Raw genomic sequence first — 15,685 nt, 5'->3', positions numbered from 1 at the left:
TTAATTATAAGACACATAAGACACAAATGAGAAATTGCTCTGTTTGGTTTCCTATAAAATGCTTTTAGTCTGAGTAGCCTATAAGCTTCATTCATCTCTTTGATCAAGGTGTGTATTTAGCCATGCTTGTGGTGTGGCTCTAGGCATGGCAATGTCGGTTGGATTGTTGGCTCATCACTTTGGTCAAGACTAAAATATCTTCACACATGGATTACCATGTAAATGTGACATTCATGGTCCCCAGAGGATGAATCCTAATCATGTTTTGAGTGAAATATCATGACATCTTTTGCTACCAGCAGGTCAAAGTTTTCACTTACTTTAGGAGCCACAGCAGGGCTCCAGTTGCATTTATCATCAGACGTTTTTTCATTTTAAAACGGTATTATATTGACCATTTGTCAAAGAAAATAGATCAAATATCTGTCCTTGTCTAAAAACAATGTACAGCAATTTTGGTACAAAGTGTATAAACTGTTTAACTTGAACATTATTATGAGTTTTACAGTTTCTTGATACATTCATTTAAACTGACTTGAAATATGCTGTATGAAAAATGCCCCTCTCCTTTTAATCCTTCTTATTTATAATAAGGTCACATGAAAGAACTAAAAGCAAAAACAATAGGTTAATGGCCCCTCTGTCCTTGTTGCTAAAATATTAGTTTGGTAACAAAACACAACATGAAAAGGGAAATGAGTTTTCAAAGGTAAAAAAACTGCAAAATGATTACATAGACGTGGTTATTGACAACACAGTCAGACCCCACAAGGTGACTTTGTGCTATGGTGCAAGTTGAAAAGTTACTTTAAGGTTCTAGTTTATTTAAGCACTACAGTATCTAAATAATAACTGACAATAATAAGAATCTTCTTATGTGTTGATGTTACTTCGACACTTCTTGCCTCAAAGCAGACTGAAGTGGTGACATCGATGAAAGCCTTGTTCAAGTTGGTGGAGGTGAGTCAGCTGAGCTCCCGCTTGGATGGCACACTGTCTCACAGCCACTGTGACTGGATAGAGCTGCACCAGGTGAGACAGTCACATCAATTCCATATCATTTCTCTCTCTCTCTCTTTCCCTCCCCTCTAATCAAGTAGTGCACTAGTTGTTTCTTCACTGCTTATGATTTACTGTCCAAGTCTTTCATTCTCTAGAAACTCTTCCCATTTGTGACTGATCTTCATGAGGCATCCAGCCTTCTACTGAGGGCCATCAGTAAGTTAGAGGAGCCCCAGACGACGGACTCTGTACAGGTACCTTAATACTGTCCTTTGACTGCTTTCTTGTGCTGTTATTTGGGTTTATCCTGATTTATGTAACTCTGTCTTCACTAATAATACAGTGAATACAGTGTGTGTAAAGAGATAATAGCTTCTATATAATTAGTTGGTGAATGCACATGAAAAACAATAGAAAGCTTTCAAGATTATCTTCACAGCACAAGCACTTCATGTCAACAACACTGCTGACATGAAAGAGTTATTGTATCATTTGCTAATCTTAAAATGTATTTTTGTTTAACAGACTGTGCAGCAGTGCATGATGGACCAGAGGACTTTAATGAGGGATGTACTGGAGGACAGCCGATTGGTCAGCCTGCAGAGGGAGGGCGGAGCCATCCTGGCCAGGCTGAGGAAGGAGAGTGACCTCAAGTACCCCCACTGTGAGGACCTCAGGTAAACACAAAAATTTGATGAAATATATGTATATATATTGGGTTTTTTTGAGATCACAATAAAGCCGTAACACTCTCGCTTTGTGCAAAACCTGAAAAGCAAATGATAAAAGTTGTCTGTGCCACAGTTAGTTTTACTAGTTAATGGATGTGCCTAACTGTGCTAAAATCAGTTATGTCTAAGCCTTATCCTTCCTTCAAATCTTCTCCCAGAACACCAGTTACTCATTTTATGTTATTTATTTATCTAAAATAAATAAGCCTATAGGATGATCTGGGTTTTTCCTACATGCAGTGATGCAGTGGACTCTGTGACAAGCCTGTACAACCACGTGGAGGAGCAAGCTCACATCCTCGTGCAGAGGTCCAACATGTCGCTGGAACACCTTGAGTATCTGCTGCAAATCAGAGAGATGGAGGGACACTTCATGCAGGTGCATTACAGTAGCCTACCGCCACTTCTGCCTACTGAAGTTCAGATGACTGCAACTTAATTTCAAAATACAGTTCAGTAATGGAAAGAATATGTATGTGTATATTAAAGAGATGGTATTATGCTCATTTTCTGGTTCAAAATCTTATTTAGGGGTTTTACCAGAACAGGTTTACGTGGTTTAATTTTCAAAACACCATATTTTTTTCATACTGCACATTGCTGCAGCTCCTCTTTTCACCCTGTGTGTTGTACGCTCCACTCTTGAGCTACAGAGTGATGCATCTTACTTGTACAAAATCTTTGTTGGGAGTTGCACATGCGCAGTTCCCAGGTAAGGACTACTAGCCAATTAGAAGTGTGTGTCGTAAGAAACAAGGTAGTATGATCCAAATCAAAGCCGCTTCAAGCTGCGACCGTAACCTAGCAGATGGTATAAGTTACTCTCAAGTCCACAACATCATTGTTCCACATCTTACCATCAGGACTAAACGTTGAACTGTTGCCGGTGTTCTGACGATCTATGCTGCCTTGCCGAAAAATGCTACCATAGCGCAACTCGATAGACTCGACTCTACTTGGCCCTGCTCCGTTTTCCACTGCAGATAGTACCCAGAGATAGTACGTAGCTTGTCGTCATAGCGACGCCACACACAACTGCCGCGAGTAATGTTCAATGCGACACACACACCAGCGATCCACACATCTTTCTCTTTTTTAAGTTAAAACGTTTCAACATTACTCAGAATGTAAAGACAGATAAGCGGTATGAAAACCTTCCAGCTGTGTTTTTCTCTGCCGTTGTTGCTGCAGCGGTCTGTGTGACGGCGGGAGCAGAGGGCTCTGTGAGCAGGCGGCTGGCCGACCTCACACGCTCCTCCCGCGGGTTGGCGCAGGCAGCAGAGCTCCTCAACTCCGAAAATATTCAAGCACATTTTTGTTTCGCCATCACTTCTCTGTCAATATTCGAAATCTACACAGCTGATTTCTCGCCTCAGAACTTCTCAGAAGTGGATTTAGTGATGAAACTGTAAAATATAAAACTTTCTGTTGCTGGCCTCTGTCTGGTGCAGCAATGATGATGCAGTGAATAGTGACGATTCCCTCTGACCAATCAGCAGTCTGTCATGTTTTCATGTTACATTTTAGTTTCCCTCAGCTCGCTTGGAACCTCGATGGAGGTGAGGTGATACGAAAAAAAGTACCTGGAAGCAGGTACAGGTGCAACATTTCTACAATGGAAAACCAGACAAAGGACTAGCTTGGTTTGAGGGCGTGCCTGACCCCAGCTAGCCGCTTGGCAAGCTTTATGACGCGTTTTCATTGTGACGTCACAAGTAAAGGAAGTAAAAGCTGGACTACAAACAAGCTGTTTTCAAGCGGTTCAGAGCAGAGTTTTCTGTGGGAGATGGGAACTCCATTTGGGCTGGACTTTGGGCTTTTTCACTTTGCAAACCTATTACATGCACAAAAAAGATATATAACTCAATAAAGGAGAGGGGAAAAGCCAAAAAGCATAATACCACCTCTTTAAGTGTATATAGATCATACTGTATTGCCTATTTTTTTAGGGAACATTATATTTTTTCTCTTATATCGGCCTCTCACTGTTTGAAAACACACAAACATACACACACAAAAAGAGACAAACATAAATGTGCATGTGAAAAGTGAAAAATATGTTAAAATAAGCATCCACTTCTCCCACGCACCCCTACTCTGCGTCAACGGTAAAAACATACATTCACCCTTAGTGCAAGCACTCCTGTACGCATGTATATGCATAAAATATCAAGCATAGTGAATTTATTTGAAGTAGGAGATTTATATAAAATAGGAAGTAAAATAAGTTAAATTTGACAAATTGCTCCATAAATAAATTAATCTGAACATGTATATACTTTAATGTGTATGTGCTCAAAATACCAAACACAATTTTTTATTTCATCTTTGGCACCTGCAGATGCAACAGTGGTTTAATGTAGAGGGAGAGCGCCACCTGCTGGAGGCTGAATCAGTTGAGGACTCTGGAGACAAAATGGAGGAGATCCTCAACAGCTTCACTGGTTTCCTTATTGAAGCTAATGTGAGTTTACATTTTCTTGCGGCTGTCATTCTGTCTGTGTATTTGTGTTTCTCTCTCCGTCCACTGGTCTGAATCTCTCTCTCACTCCTCCTCCAGGACCGAAGGCAGCATGCCATGACATTAGTGTCAGAGTCAGAGCGACTCCAGCAGAATGGGCTCTCCTATCCAGAGACAGAGGCGTTTTGGACTCTAGTTTGCACCTTCAAGTCAGGCCTGGAGGGCTTTCTGTACAGGGCAGAGGCATGCGGCAGGGAGCTGCAGATCATGGTTAACGTGTGTGATTTTTGTGAGCAGGTTGGTGTAAGATCAATATTCAGAATTTTAGTATCCAAGATGAGTATGTAGCTAGTTCTCTTACCCAGCAGAAACTTTGATTTGGCCTACTAAGACACCCCTTTCCATGTTAGTGTTTTGCAAATATAAGTATGAGTTTTTGTGAACAATTCATCAGAACATATAAAGTAGGATTAAGTTAAACTACATTCGTGCAATCAAGAATCAGTAGAAAAACATACATCTGTACTACTTTTAAAATTTTTATAGTAGTAGTTTCAGCCTAAGTGCAGTAGCACTGCTACTTCAGTAACATTTGAGTCAGTTGTGCCTGAGTAGAGTAACATGATATTTAGAATAGGACAACAGGGCACACCATTTTATTTTTATGTAACAAAAACCTCCTTAATCTCCAAACAGGCTACAGCTCTGGCCAGCGAATGCATTGAGTACCTGGAACAGAGTCAATCCAGAAAATATGCTATGAAAGACCAAGACCAGTCTACAACACCTGTCAATCAAACACACACTCTGCCGATACACCAAAACCAAGACTCTGCATCCACTGCATCTTCTTCCCCGTCTGATATCCAGGCCAGACATGGCTTAGATCCAAACAACACCAGCATTTTACTGTCAGGCAATGACAGCTCCATCCTCCAGACTTTCCAAGACAGGTTCCTCCAGTTCAGCCCTGAGAGATTTCAGGAGGTGAAGGCCCAGGCCACCGCCCTGAGGGGCTCCAGGGGGATGCGGGTCTGGAACATAGCCTGGCTGAGATGCCAGGAGGCTAGTCAGCAACTTCAGGAGAGGATGCAAGATGTGGATGAGGTTTTCAACCAGCAACCAGATTCTAGCAGCTTGTGTGAAAGTCATTATATTGATGTGGTGAGCACTAATGTTCAGACACTGTCCCCCGGTGGCCAGAATCTGGTGGTCCAATCCACTCCCGGACCTCGGCACCCGCAGTGGGAGGGCATCATGTCGGGAGCGGTGGATTTAGGGAAGAGAAAACCTATCCTGGGCGGCAACAGCACTAATTCAACAACTGTAGCCTGCTGTAACATCACTGTCAAACCTGAGGATCAGAGTGATGAGGGACCCAGCCAAGGGTCAGAGGTCACTCCACAGTCACCTCACAGGTAATTTGTTTGTCCATGCATCTCACTCAGCTAGGATTTAGCAGGTGGAGGTTTGCCAAACAGTTCTGAAACATTGTTGTGTGAAAGTAGTACTTGTTCAAACTTGGCTGAACCTATGATGATTCTTTATTGAGCTGGTAGTCAGGCCCAGTATAACACTGAGATGTGGAATTATGATATTATGATTATATTAACAACCAATAATATACGTAGACATTTCAAAATGGCATTACAAGGTGGTTTACAATAAAGAAAAAATCTATTTTACTATTGAAATAGGAGAACAGAAAGAGAGACAAGGAGGAGACAGATGAGCAGAGCAAGGAGTGAGAGAGATGCCGCTGCTCTGTCTCAGTCCCACACTGTGGGCTGCCAGTGGTTTCCATGGGGACGAGGTCTTGGAGTGAGGTCGGTGAGCCAGGACTCATGCACCCCTGGAGTAGCGACTGCGGGGTCATCAACTCCTCCAGAGCAGCGGGTTCGACCCCCGTCATCCTGCTCCCACCACGGTCAGCCATCATGTCGCATCCTTCAGGAGGCGCAGAAGTTCCAGATCTCCCGCCACGGCAGCTTCTGCTCAGAAGACTCCTGCATGAGCAACCAGGGGGCTGCAGGGGGTAATAGGACTTTATGCTGCAAACACTCCAGCCTGCCCATCGGGAGATATGAGGGGGCGTTATGTTTGGCAAATCCACGGGAGAGTGCCAGCAATGCCCTGTAAGTTTACTACATGTGGGTGAAATGCGCTTGCATTACTGATAAAATTGATCTGAACCCGACAAATGCTTTGCAAGATACTATTCGGTTTGAGATAATTCAGTGACCTGCCTTTACTTTGATTAATCTTATGAGATTAATGAGATTTCATGCGCTCTTTTCTGTCCCTAAGCTTACAATGAAGTACTACAGGTATTGTTTCCTCTAAATCTCTTTGCTTCTTTTTTTCTACTTGACAACATGGATGGATTACTAAACTGGCCTACCAGACATGGACCCTCTGTTCACAGTGAAAATAGATTCTGCTGATCCTGAATGCAGTCAAATAATTGTTTTTTTGCCGCGTAATGCAGCTGCCAAGTCTATAGGCTACAGTTAGCCTATGGTAAACTTTGGTAAAACTTATGGTAAATAATGTTCCCAGGGGGCCGCTATCATAATCCATCCATACTTGGCATGTTTCTTTTCTATCACAAAATAGCAGCATCTCACAGAGTCACCTGCTGAAATGTAAAAGATGATTTGGTTGATGATTATGATGCATAACCTAAGATAAGTAAATATCATCAAGGTCAGATTTTATGTCATGACGTATGCATGTTTTCATTTTGCTGAGTTGGGGAACTGTTGGCTGGAGAGCAAAGAGGAAGAGAAAACAATTTTAAAGAGTAACTTAACACGCCTGAAAATCTTGTCTTTGCTGCCTCCAGTGGTTTATCATCTCACTTTGCTGCAGTGATGTACAGGTGTAGTCCGGGACATCACTGTGGGCGTTGTTACAGGATCCACAAAGCTCATTTTTGACCACACCCAACCCCACCCATCACTGATGCTGGGTGTGGTCAGAGGTGAAACAGGCTGGACAGAGGGCAGCAAAACACTGCTTTTCGGCCTGAAGTTAATCTTTAAATATTCCTAAATTCATAATCCTTTCAATATCCTTTCATCAAAACATGTTTAATAAGACAATGAGCCGATACAGAGCCAGTCCTGGTCCACCCAGTTCTTCCAACCTTAGATTTAAAAACACCCCACACAAATTTCCTGATGCATAAAAAAACACCAATTAGGTATTCAAAGGATGAGGAGATCATTTGCAAAACTACTACCTAATAAATACATAACAAAATACATTACTGGTATGTATTTATGTATTCTAGTGTACTAGCGATGTACTGGGTAACAGTATGAAGTATGAAGTTAGTAGATATTTGTTGTGTCTGTGTTACCAGGAGGCTGCAGCGTGTCCTGGAGGAGCTGGTGTTCACAGAGAGAGAATACGTCCGCTCGCTGGGCTACATCCTGACCCATTACCTCCCCCTGTTGGACAGACCAGACATCCCCCAGGACCTCAGGGGCAAGCGAGGAGTCATCTTCGGCAACCTGGAGAAGCTTTACGACTTCCACAGCCATTACTTGCTACCAGAGCTTGAGGCCTGCCAGAGGGATCCCGCCATGGTGGCACGCTGCTTTCTCAGACACGTGAGTACATATGGAGTAACTGTATACTGCAATGAATATAATTGTATATATGAGTATAGAGTTTTTGAATTGTCATTGATATATTTATGGAGCTTTTTTTTAGCTTAGTTTTTATCAGATTGTGTTTATTTCTTATAATTAAATAAAAATGGTAAAGATTAGTTAGTAAACTGCCAAATTTCTAATTAAAATATACATGAGTCTAAATAGTCCAACATATGATCATGATCAGATTAATAATATTATACTGTTATCATTGCAGTATGTGGCTACTAAGAGTTAAAGCTGGCTTATTAATATATTTTCAAATATGATTTAACTTGGGCTCTTTCCACAGAGCGACAGTTTTGGCCTGTATGCTCTGTATAGCAAGAACAAACCTCAGTCAGACGCCCTAATCCTACACCGTCGCCATGACATCTTCAAGGTCAGTTTAAGTGTCTCGTCTTTCTCTTAACATAGGAGCGAAGAGTTTCCCATTTTAAATTTTCATAAGCAGATGTACGACATCCCTTTCATTTTTTTTTTTTTTACATTGGATCTGTACCCCTGCCTGAAATAAAGTGATTTAATTAAATTCAGGTCCAGTCATCAAACCACATCCTTCAAAGCAAGAAAAACATAATCATCTATGCAGTAACCATGGGAAGAGCATTTCATATGTTGTTTCTAGTCTTGATCTGCTGTCCACTACTTGAGCACCTGAACCCTGATGTTTTAACATTTTCAGCTTTGATTGCTGCAGTAGTCATCACAGCCCCAAATTGTTCATCATTCAGTTTTACAGTCCCACTTTGCTTTCCCCACACAGAAGAAGCAGCAGGAGCTTGGGGACATGATGGACCTTTCATCCTATCTGCTGAGGCCCATCCAGAGGATCAGCAAGTACAGCCTCTTGCTGCAGGACATGCTGTCTCTGGCTGGCTCCTACAAGCCAAAAGACATGATCCAGGATACACTGCTAGCATCTAGTGTGTGCGCACAAAGTGTGTGTGGTCCAGATGTGTATGGGCCTGATCTGACAAGCAATGAGATGGAGCGAGAGAGGGCTGAGATCCGAGCCGCTGCAGACTTGGTTCGGTTTCAGATGCGTCACGGCAACGATTTGCTCACCATGGACGCCATCCAGGACTGTGATGTAAGATCTAAAAATTATTGAAAAGAAATACTTGACATACAGGGAGTTAACAGTCGTTTCTTTTTTTCTGCTCTGCTGTACTTTTCACTGCTTCATCAGGTGAATTTAAAAGAGCAGGGCCATCTGATTCGCCAAGACGAGTTCACAGTTTTCTTTAAGAAGAAGAAATGTGTCCGCCGCATCTTTCTCTTTGAAGATCTTGTCCTCTTCAGCAAGACCAAGAGGACAGATATTGGCAATGATGTTTATGTCTACAAGCAGTCATTCAAGGTCTGCACACATCCTCGTCTATCAAAAGGCCTTGGAGCCTTAATACCCAACCTTATTTTCTACTGTCATGATATACAGTATAGTATACTTCACAGCTGTTTTCCAGTAATTTTGATTTACACCTCAAAGCCATCTGGAGCCTTCAGTATGCAAAGTTTCTTAGTGAAGTTAAAACACCTAACCACATATGATTATTTCCATCTATGTAATTTCTGTGTGTCTCTTTTTGTTTTCTCTCCCAGACAAGTGACATTGGGATGACCCACAACTCAAGTGTGAGCGGTTTGTGTTTTGAGATCTGGTTCCGCAGGAGGAAAAGTGAGGACACCTACACCCTGAAGGCCTCCAGCATGGAGGTGAAGAAAGCCTGGACTACTGACCTGGAAAAGATTCTTTGGGATCAGGCCACTCACAGTAGAGGTTGTAACAACAGCACAGCAACATGGCTTACATATAGAGTATAGTTTACAAACTGCTTTACAGATTTAACAAACATATTGTGAATATACTGTGCTCCAGAGCTGCGTCTGCAGGAGAGGGTTTTCATGGGAATGGGCCGCAAACCTTTCATGGACATTCAGCCCAGTGATGCTGCCATCTGTGACCGAGCCATCAGCTGTAGCCTGCCTGGGAGAAGTAAGAGGCTGCACACACTATTAGTGTCTTTTCGATAGAACTTAGTTTATTTAGTTTGGAATTTTTCTTCAGACTTTGGTGATCACCTTTGATTTTTAATCAAGCACCATCATCAGGTTAAAGTTTTGACTTGTCCAGTACATCTGCAAAACTAATGAAACAATTAACCATAAGCACATGATGAACATGGAAAACTTATTAATTATACCTTCTAAACATTACCATATTACCATTGCGGGCATGTTAGCATTTTGATGTTAGCATTTAGCTTGAAGCACTGCTGTAACAGAGGGACAAGCATGGCTATAGACTCTTAGTCTTGTTTTCAGTTTTTTAAAACATCTTTTACATTTTGTTGTTACATTTAACTAAACAAAACTAGCTAACAAATGTAATGTTACAAAACTAAATACGTTTTCCTGAAATAACTGCAACAGTTATGCTTGTGGCCTAATTGCTCACTGACCCAGCCCATTATTTTCTCACCGATGTGTCGTCAGTCCCTGTGGCGTGTTGTTCACACAGGGGCTTAGAATATCCACGACCACACTCCATCGGCTCTGGAAGCACGGCCTCCACTACCCTCAGCCAATCATCTTCCTCCTCTGGCCGGGGCTCGCTACCCCCTGCGGGTTATCCCGGGAACCAGTCACAAGGAGTGGAGCCCTGTCCTGCAGTTTGCTCCTCCCCTGAGGCTGTGGCTGAAAATGAACTCAACAGCCTTCATCTTCATCAGCATCATCTTCATTGTAACTGTGAACAATGGAAAATACATCATCCTCCGAGTGAGTTTGTTTGTTGGTCTTTGTTAAATTTTTTAGTTGAAGGCAGACAGAAGAGTCTGTTTGCTGTTAAATTCTTAGCACAGTAGAACCTGAGACTCTAAATAAACATCTGATATCTATAAAATCTAATGAAAATGTTTATATATGATAATCAATCTGAAGTAGTGAGCCATTTGAAGATGAGATCGTATTTTTAAAGCCACTATAGATTTTAAAATTCTTTAGTTTGACATCTGATGGACTGGCGACCTGTCCAGGGTGTACACCGCCTATCGCCCGATGTCAGCTGGGATTGGCTCCAGCCCCCCCGCGACCCTGTACGCAGGATAAGCGGTTGACGATGGATGGATGGATAGTTTGACACCATATGGTGGTAGCATCAAGAAAGAAACTGTGGCAGACAGCAATGCATGCTATATGTACCATATCTGGACAATGTTAACATTTTTCCTCAAAGAAGTTGGGATGCCATTAAGTGATCCACACTCTCAGCTTTTATTGTTTCTCAAAGTATCAGTTGTGTTTCTGCTTTAGTGGACAGCACTGGATCGTCTGGAGAATGTATCGACCTCTTCAGCAGCTCAGACCGCAGCTGCCTTTCTGCCATTGGTGGAGAGGAAGTGGACGACTCCTCCTCATTTGTATCCCAGAGTTCAAAGCCCTGCCCACCACTTTGTCGGACCCCCAGTCTGAGGAGAAACGGCCCACCAGTGGTTACCAGAAAGAAACCAGCTGTCGCCCCCAAACCTCCACATCTGGCTAATCTGTCTCAGGTAGAGTGTAAAAGTGTGACCTGGTGAATTGTATGCATTTATTATATGTAGAAGCTGAAGACAATGAGTCAGGACTCAAAATGTTCTCCGCTTCTCTAATGATAACAGTTGTGATGGCTTTTCTTTAGCACACTGAAGAAACGTGTCCAAACAGATGATTAACCAATTACTTATTCTAGAGCTTGTTTTTGACAATTTTGCATAATATTATATTTGATATCTTGCATTGCAGGGCGATGACATTATAATCGGAAAATCAACGGAAGTTTAACCCTGGATTCCCTCCAGAAGGTAATGTTATTAAATTAACATACAGTTAAACTGAAAATTAAAAACAAAATTAAACAGGACAAACAGTAATAATAATGTTACAAAGTGCTTCACATATAGGGCAGAAGGCCCAGAGGTAGCATGTGCAACGAAAGCAGAATAGGTTCAAGAATCAATCCTTTTGAGACCCAAAGAAGGTTAAAGTCAAGGGCAACGGGACTTGGTTGAAGATACTAGATGTTTCGTCCCTCATCCAAAGGACTTCTTCAGTTCTGACTGACTGGTAGAGAAACTCAGCTGTTTAACCTCAGTGGGATTGTTTGCCAGGCTCGTCGATACCGCTGGTTCATAAGTGTTCCTGGCTGTGGTAACGACAGTCGTTATGGTCATTAGGACTACCCGAGGCCAAGACTGAATGACCATTGTTGGCATACATTTGTTGAGTTTCCTGGGAAGTGATGAAAGGACAGCATTGTAAGTGGGTGATACTAAGTGGTGGCGTAGACCCCCTCCTCTGTTCAATGACGGCTTCTCGACCCTGGTGTAGATGGCTTCCTTGACACCTCTTTCAAACCATCCATCTTCTCTGTCTAAAATGTGCACCTGGTGGTCCTCAAACGAGTGTCCTCTGTCCTTCAGATGTAAGTAGACTGCAGAGTCTTGACCTGAGGAGTTGGCCCTTCTGTGTTGAGCCATGTGTTTGTGTAGTGGTTGTTTAGTCTCCCCAATATACAGGTCTGTGCATTCCTCACTGCATTGGACCGCATACACTAGATTGCTTTTCTTGTGTTTGGGTGTGCGGTCTTTGGGGTGTACCAGCACCTGTCTTAGTGTGTTCTTGGGTTTAAAAAACACAGGGATGTTATGTTTGTTGAAAATCCTCCTGAGTTTCTCTGATACTCCAGACACGTATGGAATCACAATGTTGTTGCGTTTGACCTTCTTCTCCTCCTCCCCTGTAGTTTTTTTCTTCCTGGATCTTGTGGCTGTTTTCACAAAGGTCCATTTAGGGTATCCACAGGCTGTAAGTGCCCCCTTCAGGTGGTTCTGGTCCTTCTCTCTGGCTTGGGCGCTTGTTGGTATGTTTTCTGCTCTGTGGTGCAGTGTTCTCATGACCCCTAGCTTGTGCTCCAGTGGGTGGTGTGAATCGAACAGTAGGTATTGGTCTGTGTGTGTGGGTTTTCTGTAAACACCAATTTTCAGGCTCCTGTCCTCTCCAGTGTGTACAGCGCAGTCCAAGAAGGCCAAACTGAGTGGAATCAATACAAGAGAATTGTAAGGGGACAGAAGAAGAAGAGCACAGGAAGTGCATGTTAGAGGTGTTATAAGAGAAAGTGTTCTCGGTAGAGATGAGTTTTTTTCAAGAGCTGCTCTGATGGCGTGTGGTAGCTCGTTTCACGACTGTGGTGTTACACATAAGAAGAGCCAGGACTGAGATTGCTTGCGTGTCGGGATGGCAGAGCCAGGCGGCGTTCGTTGGAGGATCACAGTGGCCGAGAAGGAATGTAAGCTTGTATTATGGAGTTTAGGTAGATGGGTGCAGACCCAATAGTCACTTTGTATGCAAGCATTAGTGACTTGAATTTTATTCAGGAAGCCACGAGTAGTCAGTGTTGCTGAGTAATGGAGTGACATGAGTCCTTTTGGGCTGATCAAAAACAAGACTCCCTGCTGCTTTCTGAACCATTTGTAGGGATTTAACTGCACAAGCTGCAAGACCTATTAGGAGGGCTTTGCAGTAGTCGAGGCGAGAGATAACCATGGCCTGTACCAGAAGCTGGGTGGCATACTGAGTGAGGTAGGGCCTGATTTTTCTTATGTTGTATAGAGCAAAGCGGCAAGACCGAGAGACAGAAGCAACATGGTCTGAAAAGGACAGCTGGTCATCAATCATGACACCCAAGTTTCTCAACACCCTGATTGGAGTGATGGTTGAGGAGCCACTTTGTAGTTTGATGTTATGGTGGATAGATTGCTTGGCTGGAATGACCAAGAGTAATAAAGTCACAGAGTCATAGTCTGGTGGTGGTACAACAGCGGATTTCTTGTATGCATGTCTTGCCAGAAGTCTATCAATTAAAATGGCATGATCAAGGGTGTCAAAGGCAGCAGATAAGTCAAGTAAAACTAATTATACGTAAAACTGGGGCTAGCCTGATCTTATTTGGTGCAATGGTATCAAGAGCAAAGGAGCACAATTCAAGTCAATAATATTGGAAAACTTAGGAATTGTCGTGGACATATCAGAAGAGAGCTGAAAACCTAACTTAAGAGTGCTCATTAAATATTGTTTCTAAGAAGTTAGGATTGACTGTAGACATATGCATGGAGTTTCAGAGTCAGACCAAGGATAAAAACATAAAGGGTGTGTCCACAGATATGTGTGGGGCCATTAGGGAATTAGAGGGATCATCTATGAGAATGTTAAACTCACCTACAATAATGATCTTGTCAAGTTTGAGTACAACATGAATGCAGGTTAGTACATGGTTGTACAATATATAGAGGGTCTGTTTAAGCATTCACTGGGATGTCACACTCAGTTAGTAGTTCAAAACTAAGAAAAGATCCAGCAGTAAATAAGACAGTTGAGGTGGTTCTTACAAACCACTGCAATGCCCCGACCACAGCATATAGACCATTGTGGGGCACACGCTATGGGCCATTCAGGAAGTTATAGTTAGACAGGCAAAGCTCCACCAGGCGGAAGCAGTCGTTTGATTAGAGCCAGGTCTCAGTAAGATCAAAATTGTGGGAGGTAACAAAGTCATTCAGATTTTTTAGGTAATTCTACCCGGTCAGCTCTTACGCTTTTATATTTTGCTATTTTTAGAATTTGATTGTATTTTTATTGTTGTGAATATTTTATCATATTTTTTCCAGCTGTCAAGTCCTGTTGGAGATCTTCTGGTCACCCTGCAGATGGACGGTTTTAGAGTGAAAAACGTTATTTTGTGTGGCAACACAATGACACGGCAGTCAGCTTTGTCTGGTCACAAGGTCTTGTTTTTAAGGATTTATTGAAGAAATTGAGGTTTGGTGTGTTGGTAATATGTAATATTATATAATAAGATAATGTAATAATATTTGAACAAAAACACAATATTGCAACATTGAGCCGCCAATACAGAATATGTCTTTGTCCACAACATGTGGTGCTTTGGTCCAGTTAAATCATCTTCATCATCAACCATTTTTTTGTTTTAATGTGGAATAAAGTAGCATCTGCTACTGCTACAGTGCATTAAAAACATGAAGAAAACATTTCTTTATGTCCTTAGTTTAAATAGCTCAAAATGGGAATGAATATTTATACAGTGGGTACGGAAAGTATTCAGACCCCTTTAAATTTTTCACTCTTTGTTTCATTGCAGCCATTTTCCAAAAATCAAAAAAGTTCATTTTATTTCTCAGTAATGTACACTCAGCACCCCGTCTTGAAAAAAACAGAAATGTAGAAATTTTTGCAAATTTATTAAAAAAGAAAAACTGAAATATCACATGGTCATAAGTATTCAGACCCTTTGCTCAGTATTTAGTAGAAGCACCCTTTTGATCTAATACAGCCATGAGTCGTTTTGGGAAAGATGCAACAAGTTTTTCACATCTGGATTTGGGTATCCTCTGCCATTCCTCCTTGCAGATCCTCTCCAGTTCTGTCAGGCTGGATGGTAAATGTTGGTGGACAGCCATTTTTAGGTCTCTCCAGAGATGCTCAATTGGGTTTAAGTCAGGGCTCTGGCTGGGCCATTCAAGAACAGCCACGGAGTTGTTGTGAAGCCACTCCTTCGTTATTTTAGCGGTGTGCTTAGGGTCATTGTCTTGTTGGAAGGTAAACCTTCGGCCCAGTCCGAGGTCCAGAGCACTCTGGAAAAGGTTTTCGTCCAGGATATCCCTGTACTTGGCCGCATTCATCTTTCCCTCGATTGCAACCAGTCGTCCTGTCCCTGCAGCTGAAAAACACCCCCACAGCATGATGCTGCCACCACCATGCTTCACTGT

General features: G+C 42.3%; 1 protein-coding gene across 1 annotated transcript in view; it reads left to right on the top strand.

The window, feature by feature from the left end:
• Positions 1–14,947, top strand: part of LOC123974762 — a 28,254-nt gene extending 13,307 nt beyond the window's left edge. The window contains exons 10-27 of the mRNA XM_046055646.1: positions 916–1,032; positions 1,158–1,256; positions 1,528–1,679; positions 1,974–2,112; positions 4,075–4,197; positions 4,294–4,491; positions 4,891–5,612; positions 5,892–6,329; positions 7,562–7,811; positions 8,149–8,238; positions 8,623–8,949; positions 9,049–9,219; positions 9,462–9,639; positions 9,739–9,855; positions 10,356–10,640; positions 11,175–11,413; positions 11,646–11,704; positions 14,567–14,947. Of these exons, the coding sequence (XP_045911602.1) occupies positions 916–1,032; positions 1,158–1,256; positions 1,528–1,679; positions 1,974–2,112; positions 4,075–4,197; positions 4,294–4,491; positions 4,891–5,612; positions 5,892–6,329; positions 7,562–7,811; positions 8,149–8,238; positions 8,623–8,949; positions 9,049–9,219; positions 9,462–9,639; positions 9,739–9,855; positions 10,356–10,640; positions 11,175–11,413; positions 11,646–11,684 (3,684 nt within the window). The 3' untranslated portion in view covers positions 11,685–11,704; positions 14,567–14,947. The remainder of the gene's footprint in view (positions 1–915; positions 1,033–1,157; positions 1,257–1,527; positions 1,680–1,973; positions 2,113–4,074; positions 4,198–4,293; positions 4,492–4,890; positions 5,613–5,891; positions 6,330–7,561; positions 7,812–8,148; positions 8,239–8,622; positions 8,950–9,048; positions 9,220–9,461; positions 9,640–9,738; positions 9,856–10,355; positions 10,641–11,174; positions 11,414–11,645; positions 11,705–14,566) is intronic.
• The last annotated feature ends 738 nt before the right edge of the window (positions 14,948–15,685 follow it).

This window comes from Micropterus dolomieu, linkage group LG08 (assembly GCF_021292245.1).
Source record: "Micropterus dolomieu isolate WLL.071019.BEF.003 ecotype Adirondacks linkage group LG08, ASM2129224v1, whole genome shotgun sequence".
Lineage (NCBI taxonomy): Eukaryota > Metazoa > Chordata > Actinopteri > Centrarchiformes > Centrarchidae > Micropterus > Micropterus dolomieu.
This window is presented reverse-complemented; position numbering and strand designations above follow the sequence as displayed.